Below are 25,457 nucleotides of genomic sequence, written 5' to 3'. Positions count from 1 at the left end.
CTGGGCCCCAGATGAGGGCGGGCCCAGGCGCCTCCCCCGATTGCGGGCAGCCAGCCTCGCGCCCCCGCCCGCCCGCCTGCCGGCTCCAGAGCCCCGCGCCCCGCCCGCAGCCGCCGCTCTGCCCTGCCGGCTCACCCTAGCTTGGCTCCGCGCGGGGGCTGCGGGGAGGGGGCGTGGAGGAGGAGCCGAAGAGCAGCGTAGCGGGGAGGAAGGTGAGACTGGGGGAGGGGGGCCGAGAAACCCGCGCTCGGGCGGAGCCGAGGGCTCCTCGCGAAAGTGCCCGCAGCGCCCAGAAGCGTCCCAAGGCCCCGAAGCTGGGAGAAGACGTGGAGCCCTCTTGGGGGACCACGACGACTTTTATGATGACGCAATAGTCGTGCAAAATTATTCGTATATATTTAAACTCCACCCGGAAGGCAGGATCCATTCTATTAGCCTCTAAATGCACAATAGAACTAGAAATCGGGAAGGAAGAAAGGCCAAGAGAGTTTGAAAAAAAAAATTTTTTTTTTTTTCAGGCGCACGGGAGTGACAGGGGAGGGGTGGCGGTAGTCCCTGAGCTGGAAAGTAGGAACTCCTGAATTGAGGCTTGGTTTCCCTTCCTTCCCCTCCACCAACCCAACCCATGCTGTCCACATCATTTGCTATGAAACTGGTGACTAAGGGAGTTACAGCATCTTGAACCACTGACGCACTCTCCACCCCCCGCCCTCCTTGCCAGAAAAGGTAGATTGGGCGACTCTGGATGCTGCGGGTGTACCTGTGCTCCCCCTAGAGGCGACATTCTCTGAGGCCCCTTTACAGTCCCAGTATCCCTCGAAGGTGTTAGGTTGGGATCCCTGAGGAGTGTTACACCCCAGAGCTCAAAGACATGGCCAGTGAGCCAGGCGACAACCCCTGCCCTCCCGCCTGGACGAAGCCTGGAAACACCCATCTGTTCACTGGCCAAAAGTGCTGCTTCTAAGTTTAGGCCTTGGAGGACAGGGGAGGCGGGGATGATACACTCCACGTTGACACCACACCCTCCCTCCCCTTGCTGACGCCAGATAAATCGCTTCCTGTCATCAGTTCACAGGATCAGAAAACGCTGTGTTGAGAGGCACCGCAGAGGTCAACCATACGGTCTCCCTGAGATCTCTCTCAGATTATAGGTAAACAAATTGAGACGCAGACAGGTGAAGTGGTTATCCCAAAGGTCTCCACCTCTTTTCAGCATTCAGGTTCTGGGAACACACCGTGGGAAATGCTCAGTTGGTTATGTACTCATGCCATGCTTCCGAGGCCTCAACCCTCAAATCCCAAATCTGATTTCCATTGTCCTGAAAGACATCCTGGCTTGTCAGAAGTTCCTTGTGGAGTCCCACTGGATGTCTCACCAGACCCCTCCATCGTGTTTGAGTGTGAGTATTTACACTGCCAGCTGCTTTAGATTATGCAGTCAATCTGAAAGACACTTTATATGTACTGAACGCCCGGTTAAGGAAGGCAGTTCAGTGTCTTGAAGTCAGATCTCAGTTCAAGGCCAATCTCTGCCACTTCCTTCTAGAGGGGAAGGAAGGAGGACTTGCCTCCTTTGCCTGCAGGACCACTTCTTCAGGCAGCATTTGCTGCCACTAGAATACTGAAAGGAGTCTATTGAGACAGGTTAAGGAGCTACTGCATACTGTCAGCCGAGAGAAGACATTTGGTTTCAGCTCTGACAGTAGTCAATCCTAAAGGAAATCAATCCTGAATATTCATTGGAATGACTGATGCTGAAGCTGAAACTCTAATACTTTGGCCACCTGATGCGAAGAACTGACTCATTGGAAAAGACCTTGATGCTGGGCAAGATTGAAGGCAGGAGGAGAAGGGGACAGCAGAGGATGAGATGATTGGACTCAATGGACATGAGTTTGAGTAAGCTTCCAGGAGTCGGTGATGAACAGGGAAGCCTGGCATGCTGCAGTCCATGGGGTTGCAATGAGTCAGACATGACTGAGCAACTGAACTGACTGATCGTAGTTAGCAGTGTGACCTTGACCATGCCACTCCTCAGGGCCTCAGGTTTCTCATCTGTAAATGTGAGCTTGTCCATAGGGTGTGATCAAGGCTCACCTTTGACAACTCTAGAGCTCTTCACAATGTACTCTGAAAGATCCTGGTAAAGGCTTTGGGCCAGTTGCTAGAGACATGGGGGAGGCTTTTATGAGGGATAATGAGGTCTGTTCCAGGACTGGGAGGATGGAGGCTTCCTCCATTCAAGACTCCAGCCTCTCAGTTCTTTTGCTGCTTTTCAGAAAGGCAGATATTTACTGGGGATCCAGAGAGCTGGATGATTAGCTCCAAAACCTTGACAGATGGAAGGGTCTCTAGGTTCTGGATCCTTTGGGAGAAGTTCTGGGAATATCAGGACATTCCAAATGGGGAACTGATGTCAGATGAATCATGCAATGGTGACTTCATTGATGATGGTGACTTCATCCCTTTGGCCCATAGAAAAGCCAAAACAGACTGCCAGGAGTACTTCGAGCTCTGGGTTGATTCCACCAGTTGTATATGGAGGCAGAGGGGAGTATTATCCCAGATGCCCAGGTCAGCCCACCAATAGGTTAGCTAGAAGGACGAAACAGATCTCAACAGATAAGTACTATATAATGTGTTCAGTGCTGTAGTAGGGGATGAAGAACAGTCTTTGGGATGTGCAGGAAGGCTGTTAGTACCTAGCTCTGGGTGTGCAGAAGGGTGTCATTGGCCTGGGGTTTAATAGGAGTGAGATAAGAATGCCTGGGAAAGACAGAAAGAAGGAACAGCACGCAACTTCTTGGGAATGTTGAGCCATGTAGGGTGGACAGAATGCAGGATTAGTGGTGTGAAAGAACTGATTTGTGTTTAATTGAGAACTGTGTGGTGCTACCAGGCCATGGGCCTCTGGATGCCACGTTAAGGGCATGCAGGGCCAACCTGGGCTGGGCAGTCTGTGCACTGCACAAAGGCAAAGGGAGAAATAGGATACCCAGAAAGGCCCACGTGATACCTGCAAAGCCATGACCCTAGCCTAAGGCTGTGTACACGGGAAGAAGGGGCACTTTTTTATCACAGAGGCCTCTTCTGCTTATCAGACCTGTGCCTATGGGGTGGCATCCACCCACAGAGGGACATCTTTTTAATTTGTTATTGTTGTTTATTCACTAAGTCGTGTCAGGCTCTTTGCGACCCTGTGGACTGCAGCATGGCAGGCTTCCCTGTCCTTCACTGTCTCCCAGAGTTTGCCTAAACTCATGTCCATTGAGTTAGTGATGCCATCCAACCATCTCATCCTCTGTCATCCCCTTCTCCTGCTTTCAGTGAGTCAGCTCAGGGTCTTTTTCCAATGAGTTATTTCTTTGCATCAGGTGGCCAAAGTATTGGAGCTTCAGCTTCAGCATCAGTCCTTCCAATGAATATTCAGGGTTGATTTCCTTTAGGATCGACTGGTTTGATCTCCTTGCTATCCAGACAAAGGCACTAGCTAGGTAAACAGTGGCTCTGGCAGTAAGGATGTGATGAAGGGAGGAAAGGAGGATTTGCTGTGTGCTGTCACTGTGTACTGTGCCCAGGCACTGTCCTAGGTATTTGCTGCTCATTTCATAGGTCATCCTATTACACCCCCAAAATAACCACGCAAGATAAAATTCATAGAGAATACCTACTGGCTTCTCTATCCAAAACAACACCCTTTGCTTGTGTTACATGTTCTTTCTGTGATCGTGTGGTTTATTTTCTTTTTCTTTTTAAAAACATTTACCTGTTGATTTATTTGGCTGCTCCAGGTCTTAGTTGCAGCATAGAGGATTTTTTAGTTGTGGCATGCAATCAAACCCAGGCTCCCTGCATTGGGAACATGGAGCCTTAACCCCTGGACCACCAGGGAGGTTCTGATCATATGGTTAAATGGTAGATGCCCTCTTCATACACATCCTGTCCTTGACCTCCATTGATTAGCCCTGGGCACCTGACACCAGATGGGATGACCAGAATCCTTCTTGAGAAGTTTGAATTTGGGATTCAAAACTGGTACTAACTAACTGGAAGATAAGAGCCTAAAGGCAGTGAGTCATTCCTGCTTCATGTTTCAGACATTTACAAAATAGTCAACTCAAGGAAATGAAGCAACAATGCACAGAGAAACAAAAATGGAGAGAGGTGCTCTCCACCCATCCCCCTTAAAAGTGGCAGGGATGACACAGGATATTTATGAGTTCCTGATTCTGGGTATCCCTGAAACTCTGTTGTATACTAGTGGGCTTCAGTTGGTCACTTAATAAGTCCTCCCTTCCTTTTTGCCTAGATGGTGTAGATTGGTTTTCTGTCACTGGTAAAGGAATCTTGTCTATGATAGTATTATCACTGCAGTCAAGATAGGTGATGTGCAGAGAAATTAAGACATTTACTCAAAGTCATGTAGCTGCTAAGTGGCAGAGCTAGCTTTCAAAATAATTGGTCTGAGCTCATACTATTTCCCATGTTCCACAGGAAGGAGGCATTAAAAGTGTTCAGTTGGAAATGACAAGTTTCGAGCTATCTTTTGAGATGACCACTCTGGGAGTGGTGTAGAACATGGATTTAGAAGGGACCAGAGTGAAGGCAGAGAAAGTGAGGAGGAGAGAGGTCAAGAAGGTCTGGATCAGGCATGGCTGTGAAAGTGAAGAAGAAGCAGAAGTTTAGATGACCAAGTTCACAGGGCTTGGTAACACAGAGAAGGGCTGGGGTACTCTGAGGTGTCTATGTTATGATTCCATTGACATATCCCTTCTCTCCCTTTTAAATCTTCTCTGTTTTATCCTCTTTACTTCTTTAGGTTTCTTCCTAACTTTTCGAAATTTACCAGTCTCCTCTTGGTGATTAAACATGTGACCAACTGCCTAAATCAAGCTGAGAGTAGAACTCCAGAAGGTCACTAAGTTTCTAAAATGTATTCGCTTTCTGTCATTTTGTTTGTGTCCCCTCACATTTACTCCAGAAATGAACAACTGGATTCCAGTAGATCATTTGGTGTCATGATGCTTTGGGTTCCAAGGAATAGGAAAGTCAGCCCAAATGGTTTCAACAGCAAAGGGAATGTATGGACTTCTTTGATTGAAACAACCAGAAGTAGCTCAGGCTTCGAGTATGGCTTGATCAAAACCCTGAATCAATTTTTTTTCCTGCACTTCTTTCAGTTTTTCTCTTCTCTCTGGGTCAGCGTCCTACTTAGGTTGCTTTCTGTCTTGAAAATAAAATGGTTACACCAGGTCCAGGCCTTACCACCCGTATACCACACTGCCCAGCAGGAGAGAGAGCTTCTCTTGATTCACTTAATACACAAAGTTCTTGGACTTCCTCTCTTCAGATTAGCTGAGTTCATCACGGTGGCCAGCAGAATGTCAGATGCTCATTGCCTTAGGCCTGGGCTACTGGCTGTCCCGGAAACCATTGCTGGGACAGGGGCTTGGAACTATCCTTATTAGGCCGGTCAGGGCCCACCCCAAGGCCAGAGTTTTATTCCCCCTCAAACTCTATGTTTCCTGCGCAGTGGACAGTAGGCATGGGGGGGTAATATATGCTGGGGAGGCAACCAACAATACCTATTACCCCTGGATTGTTGCCAACAGTCAAAGATTCAAGGTCTCCCCAAGCTATACTAGAAATAAAGAAAAAGCAAATTTCAAGGGAAGAGGGAGGTGAGAAGGATCCAAGTCAAATCTGTGATTTGTTTTAAATTTCAGTCAGTTGATTTGTCACTACATGAATCCAAGCTTGGTGTGAGTCCCTGATTCTTGGCTGATAGTAGTTACTCCTTTCCCCCTTCAAACTTCCTTCTTAGAGTTATTGGCAAGGAGGTAAAATGGTAATCATTCTTCTACCTGGTCCCTTCTGCTCTTTTATTTATTTGGCTGCACTTGGTCTTAGTTGCAGCACACTGGATCTTTGATCTTTGTTGCAGCCCTCAGGATCTTTAGTTGGCAGTATGTGGGATCTAGTTCCCTGACCAGGGATTGAACCTGGGCCCCCTGCATTGGAGGCCCAGAGTCTTAGCCACTGGACCACCAAGAAAGGCCCTCCTCTGCTCTTCAATTATGCTTCTTTCCTCCATACTTGCCCAGTGTCTTCAGACTGCAGCCTCTTCACTCCCCAGGGCTCTCCTGCTTCCCAGACTCCACCTGGCCCACCTTTGTAGCATCACACTGTGTGCCATACCTATTCCTCTTTTTCTTCCTACCACTAAAACCTCCCATCTGCATCCTTTTCTCTTAGGGGTCAGATGTAATGTATTACACTATTTTTTAGCTGAGATGTTAATGGCTTAAACACTGCAGCAATTTCTTAAAGGTCAGTGGTTTCTGATGATCAGGATGATTTAAAAAATCCAATACATCGGGCTCACTTGATTTCATTTCTAGTTATGTTTCTAGAACACATCTAGATCTCCTTTTTTCTAGCTTGTTACATACTAGAAACTCAGAAGTAAATCCCAGCCTCTGAGAATTTTAGCTCAAGCACCCTTAATAATGTTTTCCCATCTTCATTTCTAACCATCTTTTGCTGCATCCTAGGTCAGGAGACCAGTCATTATAACAGATGGCATTGCCACTATTGCTGAATCATAGAAAAGGACACTTCTTAAGGCTGCTGGTACAGAATACTTCTATGATCTGGGAGTGGCCACCTCCTGTAAGGTTCAAAGGAGGCCAGATCATAGATCCATCTTCCAGAAATGAAATTAATGATTTTATTCCAGGCTTCAGTTTTAACAGTGCCAGAAAACCATCCAAGATTTGTTGATGATTATTTTTCCGTAGTGGATCCTGTGGTCACTGAGTGTTATATGCGCATTTTGAATTTGGGGAATCTTCCACTTTGTAAGTCTTGGTGGGAAGAAAAAGATCACTCTTGTGGAAGCTGTTACAGACTCCTGCTTTCCTTGTCAGACTCAAGAGCTGGAGTGACTACAGTTAAATACAGAGCGCACTCTCGCAGCTTTGGTGCTTGGCCCACAACTCAGTGCTGAATACAGGAAGTGGCACATAGGGTGGGTGGTGGTGCTGGTTGTGGTGTAATTGAGTTCCTGGTGCAGAAGTGACCACTGTATACACTGAGTGTCTAGAATTTGTTGGCAGCAACAATACCAGAAGTGGTTTTCTCATCAGAGCAGGTCCTGAGGCATATGTTGGGCGTGGTTCCTGTAAAGACAGTCCTGAGCAGCTTCTCTAGCCTGCCACTATCCTGTGAGCCACGCATAATCCTTAGAATTTCCTTTTCTGTTCTGTTAACCACTTCCAGCTTCTGTTCCTCACAACTCCAGCCTCCTGAGAAGACTTTGGAGGACTGGATGGCTGTATTCAATGTGCCTCATGCAGTGCGAGCAGAGATTCCAACTTCTACCATACCTAAATCCCTGTTTTCAGATATTGAATGTAGTTCAGGACTGTGATTTCTGAAAGACAGGAACAAACGAGGCAAACTCTATTACCCTTTCTGCCGGAAGTACTTTCTGAATCGCAGTGCACAATTGAACCAAAGTTGACCTTAGTGGTCTTGCTGAGTTGAGGAGACTTTTCAAGACTGAGTACTAGAGAGGAGGGAGTATTCTCTTGAGTCCGTTGCTTATGCTAAGTTGCTCATTGTTCAGTTGTTAAGTGGTGTCCGACTCTGCAAACACATGAACTGCAGCATGCCAGGCTTCCCTGTCCTTCACTGTCTCCCAGAGTGTGCCCAAACTCTGGTCCATTGAGTCGGTGATACCATCCTACGATTTCATCCTCTGTTGCTCCCTTCTCCTCCTGTCCTCAGTCTTTCCCAGCATCAGGGTCTTTTTCCAACAAGTCAGCTCTTTGCGTCAGATGGCCAAAGTATTGGACCTTCAGCTTCAGCATCAGTCCTTCCAATGAATATTCAGGGTTGGTTTCCTTTAGGATTGACTGGTTTGATCTCCTTGTTGTCCAGAGGACTCTCAAGAGTCTTCTCCAGCACCACAGTTTGAAACTGTCAGTTCTTCAGCAATCAGCCTTCTTTATGGTCTAACTCTCACATGACTACTGGAAATAGTATAGCTTTGACTATATGGGCCTTTGTCAGCCGAGTGATGTCTCTGCTTTTTTAGTACACTATCTAGGTTTGTCATCACTTTCCTTCCAAGGAGCAAGCGTCTTTTAATTTCATGGCTGCAGTCATGTGTCTGCAGTGAGTTTGGAGCCCAGGAAAATAAAATCTGTCACTGTTTCCACTCATGTGCAGGCACAGAGTGAAATGCCACAGGGAGTTAAATTCTTATTGAGCTCTAGTTTCCAAGTTTGTGGGTGGAACAGGAGGAGGTGTCTCCCTGGGGCAACCACTGCAGCACCTCTTCACATTCCTCTCTCCTCCATCTGAAAAAGAGTTGCAGATCCCTAGGATTGTGACAGTCTATACAGAAGACTCTTTCCTCACTATCCATCCGTTTATCTATGAGTCCAACAGATAATGCTTAAATGCTATGTACTGGACTCTGTTGTTGTTCAGTTACTAAGTTGTGTCTGATACTTTGCAACCACATGGACTGCAGCACACCAGGCTTTCCTGTCCTTCACTATCTCCTAGAGTTTGGTTAAATTCATGTTCATGGAGTCACTGATGCCATCCAACCGTCTCATCCTCTGTTGCCTCCTTCTCCTCCTGCCCTCAATCTTTCCTAGCATTAGGCTCTTTTCCAGTGAGTCAGCTCTTTGCATCAGCTGGCTTGGAGCTTCAGCTTCAGCATCAGCATCAGTCCTTCCAGTGAATATTCAGGATTGATTCCCTGTAGGATTGACTGGTTTGATCTCTGGGCAAAGTGTTAAGATGAGCACAGAGGGGGTCAGAAAGAGCTTTTCCCAACTATGTCATATGGAAGCCCCTGTGCACCGTGAGGGACACAGTTGAGTGGATACACTCTCTTCCTTGCAAGCCAATAGCTACCCTGCTTCTGGGCTTGAGCTGTGTCTCTTAGCAGAGGTGAAGCCAGTCAGGACCTATAGCAGCAAACATTAAGTCAATACTAGAGGAGCATTTGGAGAAGGCAATGGCAACCCACTCCAGTACTTTTGCCTGGAAAATCCCATGGACGGAGGAGCCTGGTGGGCTGCAGTCCATGGGGTCGCTAGAGTTGGACACGACTGAGCGACTTCACTTTCACTTTTCACTTTCATGAATTGGAGAAGGAAATGGCAACCCACTCCAGTGTTCTTGCCTGGAGAATCCCAGGGACGGGGAGCCTGGTGGGCTGCCGTCTATGGGGTCGCACAGAGTCGGACACGACTGAAGCGACTTAGCAGCAGCAGCAGCAGAGAAGCATTTGGCATCTGAATGCATCCCCTGAACTGGGAACAGGTAGCAAACATTGAACAAGCAGAGCATCTGCTCTTTCTAGGCTATCCCTGACCGTGGCCCACCAGCTGGAGACTTGGGCAGCCAGCTCCCTTAGAAAAGCTTGTGTCCTGGGGCTCCTGGATGACCTCAAGCCCACCCTCCACTTGCCTGGGGGCTTTCGAGGGGTATGACTACTGGCCTGCTCCTACCTCAAGGCAGCTTGAGGTTCTGGAAAGGGCAGGATGATTGGGGTGGTGTTTTGTGAATGAGGACACCTGTGGTTCACCTAGCATTTAACACAGCATTTGGCTTTCACAGAATTCCTCAGTAACACCCTCTCTGTAAACAGATGAGGCTTTGTGTCTTTATCCAGAGGGAGTTGGAACAGATTGTGAGCCCTTATCCAGATCACCCAGCCTGTGAGTGACATCAGGATTGAACCCTTTACCTCTGATGCTCCATCCATTGCACTTCTCATGACACCAGTTATGGCCCATGGGGGCATCCAGGGCAGAGAGAGGCCTCTTACTTCAGGGGCAGCCTGGTTCCTACCCTCAGCTACCATCCCATGATGTCCTGTGACTGCCCAGCCCCTGGGGGCATGCTCAGTAGATATTAGCCATGTAAGTTGCTCATGCTTCCCAGGTGGCTCATAAAGATAAAGACTCTGCCTGCCAATGCAGGAAGACACAGGAGACGCAGATTCAACCCCTGAGTCGGAAAGATTCCCTGGAGGAAGAAATGGCAACCCACTCCAGCATTCTTGCCTGAAAATTCAATGGACAGAGGAGCCTGGCAGGCTACAGTACGTGGGCTCACAAAAAACTGGATATGCCTGAGTGACCATGCTCCTCATACGTCATGTAGCCAGAATCTCAGACCACTTCCATCCACCCCCATCCCCACCTAGAAGAGATGTGTTTTGGGGATGAATACTTCCATAGATCGATTGAGGGAGAATTTCCAGGGTCTGCTTGAGTAACACTGGTTGCCTTCTAAGGAGGTTGGATTCAATTAACTTGAGGTCAGAGTTTTTCGTTGTCGCTTTGTTTTTAAAAGTACTATTTATTGGGCTGCACTGGGTCTTAGTTGCAGTATGTGGGATCTAGTTCCCTGACCAGGAATCAAACCCAAGTCCCCTGCATTGGGAGCACAGAGTTTTAACCACTAGACCATCAGGAAAGTCCGGAGGTCACTGTTGTTCAAATGTTTTGTATATTCAGTTCAGTCGCTCAGTCATGTCCGACTCTTTGCAACCCCATGAATTTCGGCATGCCAGGCCTCCCTGTCCATCACCAACTCCCGGAGTTCACCCAAACTCATGTGGATCTAGTTGGTGATGCCATCCAGCCATCTCATCCTCTGTCGTCCCCTTTTCCTCCTGCCCCCAATCCCTCCGAGCATCAGGGTCTTTTCCAATGAGTCAACTCTTCTCATGAGGTGGCCAAAGTATTGGAGTTTCAGCCTCAGCATCAGTCCTTCCAATGAACACCCAGGACTGGTCTCTTTTGGGATGGACTGGTTGGATCTCCTTGCAGTCCAAGGGACTCTCAAGAGTCTTCTCCAGCACCACAGTTCAAAAGTATCAATTCTTCTGTTTTGTATGTTAAATCACAGTTAACAAATACATTTTCATTGTGCACCAGAATACGTATGTACGTATGCATCATATATATGACAAAAATTTGACAAACAGCACTTAAGCTCACTACCTGTAATGAATTTTGGATTTTCTATTCCTTTTGGTTTTACAGCCCACACTTTGAAAAACCCTATCTAGAAGCTTTGTTTGCTGGCTGGCTGGCTACCTGGCTGGCAGCTGGAGTGCTCAGGACCACAAGGTGATGAGAACTCCTACAACTAAACGACAAAAGCAACCTGGTTTTTAAAATGGGCCTGAATAGACATTTCTCCAAAGAAAATACACAAATGCCCAATAAGCACATGAAAAGATGTTCAACATCACTAATCATTAGGAAAATGCAAATCAAAACTATAATGAGTACCACCTCACACCCATTAGGAAGGCTTTTATCAAAAACACAGAAAATAACAATATTGGTGAAGACATGGGGAAATTGAAACCCTTGCTGCATTGCTGGTGGGAATATAAAATGGTGGAGCCACTGTGGAAAATGGCACAGTTTCCTCCAAAAAGTAGAGCATTGCCATGTGATCCAGCAATTCCCTTTCTAGGTAAATACCTATAATAATTGAAGGCAACGACTGGAACAGATATTTGTACACCCACACTCAGAGGAATGTTATTCATAATAGCAAAAAGGTAGAAGCAACCCAAATGCCACTGACAACTGAGCAAAATGTGATAGGTACATACAATGGAATGTTATTCAGCCTTATAAAGGAAGGAAATTCTGACAAGTGCTACAACATGGATAAACCTTGAATACATTTTGCTACGTGAAATAAGTCAGTCACAAAGGACAAATGATTCCACTCCCAAGAGGTTTCAAGAGTGGTCAGCTCTAGAAAAATGAGCATCAGAGAACTGATGCTTTTGAACTGTGATGTTGGAGAAGACTATTGAGAGTCCTTTGGACTGCAAGGAGATCAAACCAGTCATTCTTAAAGGAAATCAGTCCTGAATATTCATTGGAAGGACTGATGCTGAAGCTGAAGCTCCACTACTTTGGCCACCTGATGTGAAGAACTGACTCCTTGGAAAAGATCCTGATGCTGGGAAATATTGAAGGCAGGGGGAGAAGGGGATGACAGAGGATGAGATGGTTGGATGGCATAACCGACTCGATGGATGTGAGTTTGAGCATGCTCCAGGAGTTGGTGATGGACTGGGAAGCCTGGCGTGCTGCAGTCCACGGGGTTGCTAAGAGTCAGACATCCCTAAGCGACTGAACTGAACTGAACTGAGGGTGGTCAAATGCATAGAAACCCAAAGTAGTGCAGTGGTTGCCAGGAAATGCGGGAAGACGGAATGAGGAGTTAGTGTTTGATGGGTACAGCATTCTGGAGATGATTGGTGATGTCTGTCACACGACAATGTGAATGTATTTAATGCCACTGAACATTACTTCGGAGAAGGCAATGGCACCCCACTCCAGTACTCTTGCCTGGAAAATCCCATGGATGGAGGAGCCTGGTAGGCTGCAGTCCATGGGGTCGCTAAGAGTCGGATACGACTGAGCAACTTCACTTTCACTTTTCACTTTCATGCATTGGAGAAGGAAATGGCAACCCACTCCAGTGTTCTTGCCTGGAGAATCCCAGGGACGGGGGAGCCTGGTGGGCTGCCGTCTATGGGGTCGCACAGAGTCGGACATGATTGAATCGACTTAGCAGCAGCAGCAGAACATTACTTAGTGGTTAAAATGACAAAAATTTGTTATGTGTATTTTACCACAATAAGACAAAAAAAAAAGATAAAAGGATTTTACTTTTCAAATGGGATTTCCAGCTTCCCTAAAATATGAGAACTTGTGCCCCCACGTCCCCATTTCCAGGAGACTCAGAAGGCTGAGCCCTTTAGGCAGCGATGAAACGGAGGGGTTTTGTTTTGGAGGTGTGGGGAGCCACCACTGCAAACCTTTAGCTATGCAACTTGTAGCACATTGCTCTCTGGGAGAACTGGACTCCTTTGAAGTAACCTTCCTGCAGATGTGTGAAAAGGAGAAACTAAGTTGTAAATTCTTAATGTACATTATTTGGGGAAGAAATGTCTCTGACCCTACCTGATTCTCTACTTTATATTACCTGCCTGCCTCTTGTGGGCATTAGCTTTCTCCAGTCCCAATCACAGCCTGCTTTGCCACTGGGATGGAGTTCTTAGATTAAAACTGTATGTGTCCCCTTAGTTATCAGCAACTGAAGCAGAGATAAAGCTTTGTGGACACTTCTGATTTCCTCTCTGGGGGGATGGGTCTTTTAATTCCTCACCAAATGAACTCTCTGGCTGTTGCTTTCTCTATCCCCAGCTGGCTCTGGAAGGAGCAGTGTGCCTCACACCTGCTTTCCCGTATCTTCACACTGAGCTGAGCAGCTCAACCCTGTGGGTGGAGCTTCGGCAGGTGCTGCCAGGGCCAGACCCTGAGTCTTCAAACCTGCCAGCTCTGGTACCCCATCTCCTTCCACCTCTGTTCTCATGTTCTTGTCCAAGCATCCATGCAGTCTCAACCTGGCATTTACTTAAAGCCAGACTCTCCAGCTTTCACCACCACCAGGCTAATCTTTCTAAACCCGGGTTTGGCCAAGTCACATCCCTACTCAAAACCTTTAATGGGTCTCCTTAGCCTCATGTCCCAGCCCTCAGTCTGACATTTCAAATCTTCCCCAACTGAGCTCCGACTTTCTAGACATCGCTCACTCCCACTGCCACTGGAGGCCTGTCTGCTGCTGCTGATCCAATCTGTTCTCTGCGCTCAGACCTCCTACACATTCCCAGCACAGTGCCTCTGCCCACAGCGTTCTCCCTGTCAAAAGACTCTCACTTTCTCTTCCTGCTTCTCAAGTGTCTGTCCTTCAATCCCCATCCATGCCTCTCCCTCCGAGGTTGACCCTTTACCCAGAGGACCACTCCTTCTACTGCAGTCTGCAGTCACAGCCTGTGTCCTCTGCTTGCTCTTATTCCTTCCTATGTTGGGTTCAGGTACCCTTCCACGTTTCTGAGCCAGAGTCCTTCTGGAAACCCCAAGGCATTGCTTCGAGTCAGGTATCCCTAACAACTTGATTGATTCTTATCTATTTGGAAAACCCTCCTTCATGAATATACCAACTTGCTACCTTTTCCAAGTGGTGGTGATGGTTTAGTCACTAAGTCGTGTCTGACTCTTGAGACCCCGTGGACTGTAGCCCACCAGGCTCCTCTGTCCATGAAGTTCTCCAGGCAAGAATACTGGAATGGGTTGCCATTTCCTTCTCCAGGGGATCTTCCCGACCCAGGGATAGAACCTGGGTCTCTTACGTGGCAAGTGGATTCTTTATCAGTTGAGCTACCAGGGAAGTGACCTGCATCTAAAGCATTTGTTGTCACTAATGGTGTGTTTCAAACCACCCGCTACATAGCTTAATGGTTGCAGAACAATTCATTATAAAAGAGCCCATGGTGAACTTGGGAGGGAGGGATTTAGGCATTGGATCCCTTCATTTGCTTAGCCTTTTTCTTTTTTTTACTATATATTTATTTGGCCATGTCAGGTCTTAGTTGTGGCATGTGGGATCTTTAACTGCAGTGTATGGGACCTAGTTCCCTGATCTGGGATCGAACCCTGGCCCCCTGCACTGGGAGCTTGGCGTCTTAGGCGGTGGACCACCAGCGAAGTCCTCACCTAGCTGTCTTGGAGCTGCTGATTGCTAACAGGCCACCCTGTAGTGTGACTTCCTGTTGACCTGTTGGTCCCTCCTATGACATCGTGGGCTTGGGAGGCAGGGCTGGTGTTTGCTTGTTCTCTATCTCTAGTGCCTACATGGTACCTGGCATGTAGTAGATGTTCAGCAAATATTTGTCCAAAGACAGAAAAGGGGACCCCCCCTTCCACATATTAAGTATTTTAAACCCCCCAGAGGAGTCCTTATTTTTCTGAATTTCCTCACCCACTTCTTGGGCCCTGCAAGTTGCCCCGGGCACCCTTCCCTTGCTCACTCTGTCATCTCTAAGTGTCTGGAGGCCCCGGTTTGGTGCTGTTTGTCCTTAAACCAGGGAGCCCAGACCTGGACACATGACCTCTCAGACTTACAAATCCCAGCTGGAATGAGGAACAGTAGCCTCAGGGTCTGGACAGGGTTCCAGGCTGACAGACACATTTGGCCCCCCAAGCATGCCTGCTTCCCCTCCTCCCTCTCGTGGTGACAAGGATTCTCCAAGGTGCACACAGGCTCCTGTAGGTGAGGACTGGCGAAGAGAGATTTCCAAGCCCACACTTCCTCTAAGAACACCTCTTATGCCTATGAATATAAAATCATCAGCTTTGAAATGTCTTCTTCCCCAAGGTCATAAGGAGGGGTTTCTGGGGGTGCTGGTAATGTCCTTGTGCTTGACCTGGGTGCTGGTTACTGCAAGTTTGCCTCATAATAATTCATTAAGCTGTATACTTTTCTGAATGTGTGTTATAATTCACGATAAAAAAAAAAGTACTCCCCCCACCCCAGCCTCAAGCCTTTAATCCAATCAATTCATGTTTAACGAGTCTGCATCCAACCCCTGCTAGAGAAGGAGATTTTTGTCCTCAAGGAATTTCCTGGAGGAAGCAAGGTAACTGGAGCATCAAAAGACTGTGAATTATATCTGGAAAATAGGCCATGCTGTCATTTTGAGGAGGAGTCCAGAGGTCAAGGAGGTAGTGGGACTCACATTGGGCCGAAGATGTAGATGTGATTTAGTTAAGTGGAGAGAAGCAGAGGAAGGCTGTTTAGCTGAGGGAACTGTGTGATCACAAGCTATGTGAGTTAGGTAGGGCTGAGCCTGCTGTGTCTGGGGGACAGTGAAGAGACCTTGGTATTGAATAGTTTATGGGAGTAAGACCATCTTGAGAGCTTTGGGTGCTGTCCCCTACCAAGTACGGGCAGGACAGATGCCACTTACAGTGCAAGTCTGCCTCGTGGGACGGGAGAGTCCTGTGCCCTCGTGCAAGAGCAGACACGTATGTTTCATATTTCTTAGCTCCTTTTCATTGTTTTGTTTGAGCCACAGGCTCATGTGAGTTCATAATCCCCATCCCAGACAGACTGGAAGTTACATCAGCCAGATGCATTATACGGGCAGCTGCGTTCCTGCGGAGACACTTGCTCAATCCCTGACTTCTAGCCCTGCCCCACCGTGCAGCTGCTTTCAAGTCCCAGCACCGAGAGACTGATTAGAAGTGGGAGTCCCAGAGGAGGTATGAGAACTCAGGACTGCAGTTTCAGGGACTGTTACAGGCTGTGAGATGACTCCACCTCACCCCCACAGCCCAAGAGCCCTGAAATTCCAGGACTTCACCTCCCATCACCAAGGATATGGCTGGCCACCTGAGATCACGGGTGAATATGCCGTGAAGCGCTGGGAGGTTCTCAAGCTTCTTGCAGGGTTACTAAGTTGAATACAAGGAAGCAAGACTAGGATGTGTTTCTACTTACTTTTGAGAATGGAAATCAAAGCAGTCTCTGTACATATACAGAGGGACGATGATGATGCTTAAAGCAGAGGAGAAGAGCTAGGTATAAAGCAGTAGCAGTCTAGTAGTGACGCTGATGATGACGGGAACTGCCAAGCATGATGATTAACTGTGTGTTTAGCATTATGCTGAACACTCACTTCTTTCATTTAAGCCTCACAATAATCCTATGATGTGCATGCTATTATTATTTCCACTGTACAGATGAGGAAACTGAGCCTTCAAGGCATGAGCTGATTCCCCAAAGTCATACAAATGTTAAGTGCTGAACTAGGATCTCAATTCCAGCAATCTTACTCCAGAAGATTACTTACACTGTGGAAGCCAGTGATGCCCCCTTTGAGCCCTGTCTGGACTTGGAGAGGATGTCCTCGCTTATGGACCAGAGCATGCCAGCACCTGTGGCCAGCGTGCCATTCTTAGAGACCATCTGGCACATTTTGTTTGCCCTGGTTTCTCACTAGACAACTTTTGCATTTGGCTTCCCATGTGACTCACATACAGAGAAAGAGGGCCATGAGCTGCCAGCTTGACGGCTGTATCTTTCATTAGTAAATTAAGAAACTGGCTGCCTGGGTTCACACACACATCTGTCTCTGATGGTTTGGTTAAGGTGGGCCCACCCCAGAGTTGAAGCCCACCGTGTGCCAACTTAATTGAGATTCTGGGTGTGCAAGCACATCCCCCAGCCCAGGCCTGTGTGCCAAGGAAATTCCTCTTGGCCTCCTTTTGGCGGGCTTGGCTCGCCTTCCCCAGTGACAGCCTGGCTCTTTCCATTCGAGCTGCCAGGTCAGACTGAGAGGGTCGTCTGCAGAAAGAAGGAAGCAACAGTGCCAGGTTCCAGTAGGTGTTCCAAGTTCCACATTCTGCCTGCAGACTCCGGCACCAGAGCAAAGGCTGGCCCTTGGCAGGGGGGCTGGTAAGGATTTGTCTGGTACATTTTTTTCTCTATACACTTAACCTGCAACTTCCTGCATCTCCCACTCTCTGTCTTTCATTTACAGTGGCTTTCAAAGCTGGTGATCAGCAGGGTTACCCAGAGAGCCTTAAAAAAAAATTTAATGGACTTGTCTTATTTAGGAACAGAGAATGTTTTGCTGTTTACTTACAAAAGCGCAGTTTAAGAAAAATTACATCCTAAAATAATGGAGAATGGATGGGCTAAATTATTTTCTTTTTAACTTCCGATGACAGTTTGCAAAGTTGAACCCAAAGTCTTGGTCTTTGTCACGAACATGGGTATGTTTTTCCGACAAGCTTTGGTGAGTGGTACATCTTTCGGGGACAGCATTTTTTTTTTTTTTTCCAATTAAAAAAAACAGGTAACATACAGTCTACCCTCTTAACAAAAAATTTAAGTGTACAGTACTAGCTATATACACATTGTTGTATAGCCAATTTCTAGGACTTTTTCATCTTGCATGATTGAAACTCTATACCCATTAAACAGCAACTTCCCAATTCCCCACCATTTAGCCCCTGGAAACCATCATTATACTTTCTGCTTCTATGAATTTGATTCTTAAGATGCCTCATTTAAGTGTAATCATGTAGTATTTTTCCTGTGACTGACTTGTTTCACATTGCATAATAATGTCCTCAAGGTTCATCTATGATATAGCATATGACAGAATTTCCTTGTCATATTAAGGCAAAATTATACTTCATTGAATGTATATACAACATTTCCTTTATCCATTCAATCATAAATAGACATTTAAGTTGCTTCTACCTCTTGGTTATTGTGAGTAAATCTTCAGTGAACATGAGAATGCAAATATCTCTTTTGAGATCCTGTTTTCAATTCTTTTGGGTAAATCTCCAGAGGTGAAATTGTTGGATTATATGCGATTCTTTAATCCATTTTGAGTTGATTTCTGTGTAAGATAAGGGTCCAATTTAATTCTTTTGCCTGAGGATATTTAGTTTTCCTGGTACCATTTGTTCAGAGAAGGCACTGGCGACCCACTCCAGTACTCTTGCCTGGAAACTCCTGGTAGGCTATAGTCCATGGGGTCGCTAAGAGTCGGACACGACTGAGCGACTTCCCTTTCACTTTCCACTTTCATGCATTGGAGAAGGAAATGGCAACCCACTCCAGTGTTCTTGCCTGGAGAATCCCAGGGACGGAGGAGCCTGGTGGGCTGCCATCTATGGGGTCCCACAGAGTCAGACACGACTGACATGACTCAGCAGCAGCAGCAGTACCATTTGTTAAAGAGATTGTCCTTTCCCCATTGCGTATTCATGGCACCCTTGTTGAAGATCATTTTATTGTGTTTGTGTGGGTTTATTTCTAGGATCTGTATCCTGTTATATTGGTCTCTCTACCAGTACTATACTGTTTTAATTACTATAGGTTTGTAATATGTTTTGAAGTTAGGAGTGTGACGCCTCCAGCTTTGTTCTCTTTCAAGACTGTTTTGCTGTGAAGGATTCCTTGTGGTTTCATTTTAATTTTAGGGTTGTTTTTTCTATTTCTTAAAAAAAATGCCATTGGGCATTTGATAGAGATTGTATTGAATTTGTAGATCGATTTGAGTAGTATGAACAGTATTAAGTCTTCTAATGAACATAGGTTATCTTTCCATTTATTTGTGTCATTAAATTCTTCCAACAGTAATTTGTAGTTTTTAGTGTTCAAGTATTTAGCTTCCTTGGTTAAATTTAGTCACAGTATTTTGTTCTTTTTGATGATATTATAATTGGAATTGTTTTCTTAATTTTCTTTTTAGATTATTCATTTTAATATTACAGAAATAATTGATTTTTGTATGTTGATCTTGTATGTTTCCAATTTTGATGTCTTTCTCTTGTCTAATTGCTGTGACTAGGACTTCCAATTCTATGTTGAATAAAAGTGGCAAGAGTGGGCATCCTTGCCTTATTCCTGATGTTAGAAAAATAGCTTTCATTTTTTCACTGTTGAGTATGAATGATGCTGTGTGCTAAGTCAATTCAGTCGTGTCCGACTCTTTGCGACTCCATGAACCATAGCCCTCCAGGCTTCTCTGTCCATGGGTTTCTCCAGGCAAGAATAGTGGAGTGGGTTGCCATTTCCTTCTCCAGGGATTTTCCCGACCCAGGGATTGAACTCATGTCCTTATGTCTCCTGCATTACAGGCAGGTTCTTTACCTCTAGCGCCACCTGGGAAGCCAGGTGGATGATGTTAGCTGTGCACTTTTCATATATGACCTGCATTATATTGAGGTAATTTCATTCTATTCCTACTTTGTTGGTTGTTTTTTTATCATGAAAGGGTGTCTAACTTTCTCAAATGCCTTTTCTTCATCTGAAATGATCATGTGATTTTATCTTTCATTCTATTAATGTGGTATATTGCACTGATTGATTTTTGCATGTTGAATGATCATTTGTATGATCATTGATTTTTATATGTTGAACCATCCTTGCATTCTAGGGATAAATCCCTCTTGGTCATGGTGTATAATTCTTCTAACATGCTCTTGAATTTAGTTTGCTAATATTTTCTTGAGGATTTTTACATCTGTGTTCATCAAGGATATTGGGCTGCAGTTTTCTTTAGTGTCTTTGGCTTTGTTATCAGGGTAATTATTGTCGTTCAGTTGCTCAGTCATGTCCAACAATTTGTGACCCCATGGACTGCAGCACACCAGGCTTCTCTGTCCTTCACCATCTCCCCAAGCTTGCTCAAACTCATGTTCCTTGAGTCAAGGATGCCATCCAACCATCTCATCCTCTGTCATCCCCTTCTCCTCCTGCCTTCAATCTTTCCCACCTTCAGGGTATTTTTCAGTGAGTTAGTTCTTCTCATCAGGTGGCCAAAATATTGGAGCTTCAGCTTCAGTATCAGTCCTTCCAATGAATATTCATGGTTGATTTCCTTTAGGATTGACTGGTTTGATCTCTTTGCGGTCCAAGGGACTCTCAAGAGTCTTCTCCAACACCACAGTTCAAAAGCATCAATTCTTTGGTGCTCAGCTTTCTTTATGGTCCAGCTCTCACATCCATACATGACTACTGGAAAAACCATAGCTTTGACTATATGGACCTTTGTTGGCAAAGTGCTTTTTAATATACTGTCTAGGTTTGTCATAGCTTTTCTTCCAAGGAGCAAGCATCTTTAAATTTCATGGTTGCAGTCACTGTCTGCAGTGATTTTGGAGCCCAAGAAAAAATGCTGACCTCTTAAAGTGAATTTGGAGGTGCTCCCTCCTCTTCCATTTTTCGGAAGAGTTTGCAAGGAGTTGACATTGATTTTTTAATTTTTTTTTTTGGTAGGGTTCTCCTTTGAAGTTACCTGGTCCTGGGATTTTTTCACTGGGAGGTTTTGATTACTGATTCAATCTCCTTACTTGTTATAGCTATGTTCAGATTTTCTATTTATATTTAGTCTCGGTAGGTTGTATGTATCTTGGAATTTATCCATTTCTTTTAGGTTTTCCAATTTGTTGGCATATGGCTGTTCATAGTAATCTCTTATAATCCTTTTTATTTCTGTGGCACTGTTAGTAATGTCTCCTCTTTCATTTTTTATTTTATTTGAGTCTTCTGTTTTTTTCTTAGTCTAATTAAAGGTTGTCAGTTTTATCATTTCAAAAGCTCTTAGTTTTATTGATTCCCCCCCTCCATTTTTCTATTTCATTTATTTTTGCCCTAATTTTTATTATTTCCTTCTGCTAATTTTGGGCTTAGTTTTTGTTTTCCTAGTTCCTTAAAGGTATAAAATTAGGTTGCTTATTTGAAAATTTTCTTCTTTTTTTAAAAAAATATGTATTTTTGGCTGTGCTGGGTCTTTGTTGCTGTGAGCAGGCTTCCTCTGGTTGCCGTGTGCGGGCTTCTCATTGTGTTGGCTTCTCTGGTCCGTGGAGCACAGGCTCTAGAGAGTGCAGACTTCAGTAGTTGTCATGCACCGGCTTAAGTCGTCATGAGGCATGTGGAATCTTCCTGAACCAGGGATAAATCTGTGTCTCCTGCATTGACAGGCAGTTTCTTAATCATTGGACCACTAGGGCAGTCCTTTCTTCTTTTTACTTGTAGGCTTTTAACACTATAAACTTCTTTCTCAACACTGCTTTTGCTACATCCCAAGTTTTGGTATGTTGTATTTCATTTTTGTTTGTCTCAAGATATTTTTTAATTTCCCTTTTGATGTCTTCTTTGAGCTACTGGTTGTTCAAGAGCATTTTAATTTCCACATACTTGTGAAATTTCCATTTTTCCTTCTGCTACTGATTTCTAGTTTCATTGCATTGTGGTCAGAAAAGATGCTTGGTATGATTTCAGTCTTTTTCAGTTTGTTAAGACTTGGTTTGTGACCTAACGTAATCTATGCTGGAGAATGTTAAAATTGTACTTGAGAAAAATGTGTATTTTGCCGCTGTTCATGGAATATTTTGCTATGTCTGTTAGGTCTGTTTGATCTATATCATTGTTACAGTCCTCTGTTTCCTTATTGATCTTCTCTCTGGATGTTGAACTCTTACTGTTATTGTGTTCCTGTCTATTACTCTTCAGTCCTGTCAATGTTTACTTCATAGTAGTCTGATGTTGGGTATGTATCTATTTATAGTTATTATATCTTCTTGTTGAATTGACCTTTATTTTTATAAAATGTCTTTCTTTTACTCTTAGGACAGTTTTTTACATGAAGTATATTTTATATAACTTAAGTACAGCCATTCCTGCTCTCTTTTGGTTACCATTTGCACAGACTGTCTTTTTCTGTCTTTTCACTTGAAAGTAAAAAGAATATGTGTTTCACGGCCTATGTGTGTTCTTAAAGTGAGTCTCTTGGAGACAGCGTAGGATTGGATCTTGTTTTGTTTTTAATTTCATTTAGCCACTCTATAGCTTTTGATTATGGAGTTTAATCCATTTACATTTTAAATAATTACTTGTAAAAGAAAGATGTGCTATTGCCGGTTTGTTCATTGTTTTCTGTCTTCCAGCATTTTTTGTCCCTCTCCTGCTGTCCCCATGTTTCACCGATTTGTTTTAGAGACATGATTTGGTTGGTTTTTCAGTTTTGCTTGTGAATCTGGATGTCCATTGCCTTCCTCAGATTTGAGGAGTTTGGAGTCATTATTTCTTCAAATAAGCTTTCTGCTCCTTTCTTTCTTTCTCCTCACCTTCTGGGACTTCCATAGTGCATATATTAATCCATTTGATGGTGTTCCATATGTCCCTAGACTTTCTGCACTTAAAAAAAATTTTGCTTCTCCAATAATGGATACTTTCAAATGGCCTATCTTTGAGTTTGCTGATTATTTCTTCTCCATAATCAAGTCTGTTGTTGAACACCTCTAGTGAATTTTTCAATTCAGCTATTATATTCTTTAGCTTCAAATTTTCTGTTAGGTTCTTTTTAATATTTTCTGCCTCTTTATTGCTAGTCTTATTTTTTCATATGTCATTTTTAAAATTTCCTATATCATTTGCCTGGGCTCATTAAGCATCCCAGAGAGTCTTTTTTTTGTTTCTTTTCCATTATGGCTTATTACAGAATATTGAATATAGTTACCTATGCTATACCATAGGACCTTGCTGTTTAACCATGCTATATATAATAGTTTGCATCTGCTAGTCCCACACTCCCAGTCCAGCCCTCCCCTGCATCCCATCCACCTTAGCAGCCACAAGTCTGTTCTCTATGTCTGTGAGTTTGTTTCTTTTTTGTAGATAAGTTCGTTTGTGTCATATTTTAGATTCCACAGATAAGTTATATATATATGTCTTTCTCTTTCTGACTTACTTTGCTTAGCATGATAATCTCTAAGTCCATCCATATAGCTGCAGATGGCATTATTTCATTCTTTTTTATGACTAAGATTCCATTGTATATATGTGTGTGTGAATATATATATACCACATCTTTTTTCCATGCATCTGTTCTTGGACATTTAGATTGTTTCCATGTCTTGGCTTTTGTGAATAATGCTGAAATGAACTTAGAGGTGCAGGTATCTTTTCACATTATAGTTTTGTCTGGATGTGTGCCCAGGAGTGGGATTGCTGGATCATCTGGCAACTCTAGTTTTTGGAAGAACCTTCATACTGTTCTCCATAGTGACTGCACCAATTTACAGTCCCACCAACAGTGTAGGAGGGCCCAGAGAGACTTAAAGATATGGATTCCCACGCAGACCCTACTGGCAGAGCTTCTAATTCAGTATTCTGGAGTGGGGCCTGGAAAGCTGTATTCCTGAAAGGTCCACAGGTGATTTATACGTACATCTAGGTTTGGAAACCACTTCCAGTTAAAGGATTAGCGCCAACCTCTCCCACCTCCAGTTCTCTCCAGGGTGCCACTATCTGTCCATGAGTATTGTGTCTCTTCGTATCTTTTGAGGCACTAAAGACCTTTCTTTTTCTAGGCAACCTTCCTAGATCGAATCCTGTTTAACCACAAGTTTCTTATGACTCCCTCAGCCCTCTCCAACCTGAAATGTGCCTACACTTTCCATTTTTGTATTAATTTGACCTTTCCATTCTCTCCACTTGTTATCTATGATTGAGCCATTGCTGGCTGGAAATCTTTTGTCTTGATTGTCTCATATTATTTGATGACAAAAAGGTGATGAGTGCAGTAAAAATGGAACTCTGGGAACCCAAGTTTGAGTCTGATTCTACTAGGGTATGACTTTGGACAAGTTGCTTTCCCTCTCTGGGCTTCAGTTTCCTCATCTGTGACATGAGTCATGAATAAATGGTCTCTGTGATCCTTCCCTTTGGACCCTAACTCTATCCTTCCTCCCTTCATACACTCCACAGCTCAGAAAGTGGAGCTCCAGAAACACACCTGAAATTCTGCGCTAAGTCAGAGGAACCAGAGGTCCACCAGTTCTTCCTCTACCTCCCTTTCCAGGAGCAGCCATGGCCCTGAGTGATGTCGATGTGCAAAAGCAGATTAAGCACATGATGGCTTTCATTGAGCAGGAAGCCAATGAGAAGGCAGAAGAAATAGATGCCAAGGCTGAGGAAGAGTTCAACATTGAGAAAGGACGCCTTGTGCAAACCCAGCGACTGAAGATTATGGAGTATTATGAGAAGAAAGAGAAGCAGATAGAGCAGCAGAAGAAAATCCAGATGTCTACCTTGAGGAATCAGGCAAGGCTGAAAGTCCTGAGAGCCCGAAATGACCTCATCTCAGAGTTGCTGAATGATGCAAAGCTGAGACTCAGCCGGATTGTGACAGACCCAGAATTTTACCAGGGGCTGCTGGATAAACTAGTGCTCCAGGGTCTGCTCCGACTGCTGGAGCCTGTGGTGATTGTACGCTGCAGGCCACAGGACCACTTCCTGGTGGAGGCTGCAGTGCAAAGAGCCATCCCCCAGTACACCGCAGTCTCCCACAGATGTGTGGAAGTTCAAGTTGACAAAGAGGTGCAACTGGCTACAGACACAACTGGAGGTGTGGAGGTCTACAGTAGCGATCAGAGAATAATGGTTTCTAATACTCTGGAAAGTCGCCTGGATCTCTTATCCCAGCAAAAGATGCCAGAAATACGAAAGGCCTTGTTTGGAGCCAATGCCAACAGGAAGTTTTTTGTATAAGCCTCTGGAAAGTGAAGCTCCTGTTGAACTTCTAAGCCGTAAAAGCATAACCTATTAGGGCAAAGCAAACTGGTAATATCTCCTCCTCTGTTTTGCCCTGGGATTGGTCTATCTTTATGAAATACTCTCTGACTAGCTAAAGGCATTATACTTTGGAATAAAGCCTGACTTAATGCTTATAAATCGAATTCCATTTTATCTATACATTCTAGAGCTCCTGGTCAATTCTACAGTCTGGGCTGAAAGACATAGAGACATCTGCTCGTTAGCTCATCTTTCAGCTGAGATGTGAATGGTAATCTTGATGTATGCGTCTGAGTGTCCTAAATTTCTTTAATACGCATTTGAAGTGTGTTTTTCTTTTTTTGTTTCAGCTTCTTGTTCTTATTTTACTTAATAAGGTTTAGACCTCTTTTTCAAGGAGGGCCTGGCAACCTACTCCAATATTCCTGACTGGAGAATCCCGTGGA

General features: G+C 44.7%; 1 protein-coding gene across 5 annotated transcripts; it reads left to right on the top strand.

Annotated features, from left to right (window-relative positions):
• Window positions 1-57: 57 nt before the first annotated feature.
• ATP6V1E2 (ATPase H+ transporting V1 subunit E2) lies at window positions 58-25,170 on the top strand. Of its 5 annotated transcripts, XM_061432260.1 has the most exons (3): window positions 58-212; window positions 1,214-1,400; window positions 24,205-25,170. In XM_061432260.1, exon 3 carries the CDS (start codon window positions 24,307-24,309, stop codon window positions 24,985-24,987), a length of 681 nt encoding a protein of 226 aa, XP_061288244.1. In that variant the 5' UTR covers window positions 58-212; window positions 1,214-1,400; window positions 24,205-24,306; the 3' UTR covers window positions 24,988-25,170. The 5 variants fall into 5 exon arrangements, with proteins under 5 accessions (XP_061288244.1, XP_061288245.1, XP_061288242.1 ...); XM_061432261.1 differs by lacking the exon at window positions 1,214-1,400; XM_061432258.1 differs by lacking the exons at window positions 58-212; window positions 1,214-1,400 and adding an exon at window positions 17,268-17,367.
• The last annotated feature ends 287 nt before the right edge of the window (window positions 25,171-25,457 follow it).

The sequence above is a fragment of the Bos javanicus genome, chromosome 11, assembly GCF_032452875.1.
Source record: "Bos javanicus breed banteng chromosome 11, ARS-OSU_banteng_1.0, whole genome shotgun sequence".
NCBI classification, from domain to species: Eukaryota; Metazoa; Chordata; class Mammalia; order Artiodactyla; family Bovidae; genus Bos; species Bos javanicus.
This window is presented reverse-complemented; position numbering and strand designations above follow the sequence as displayed.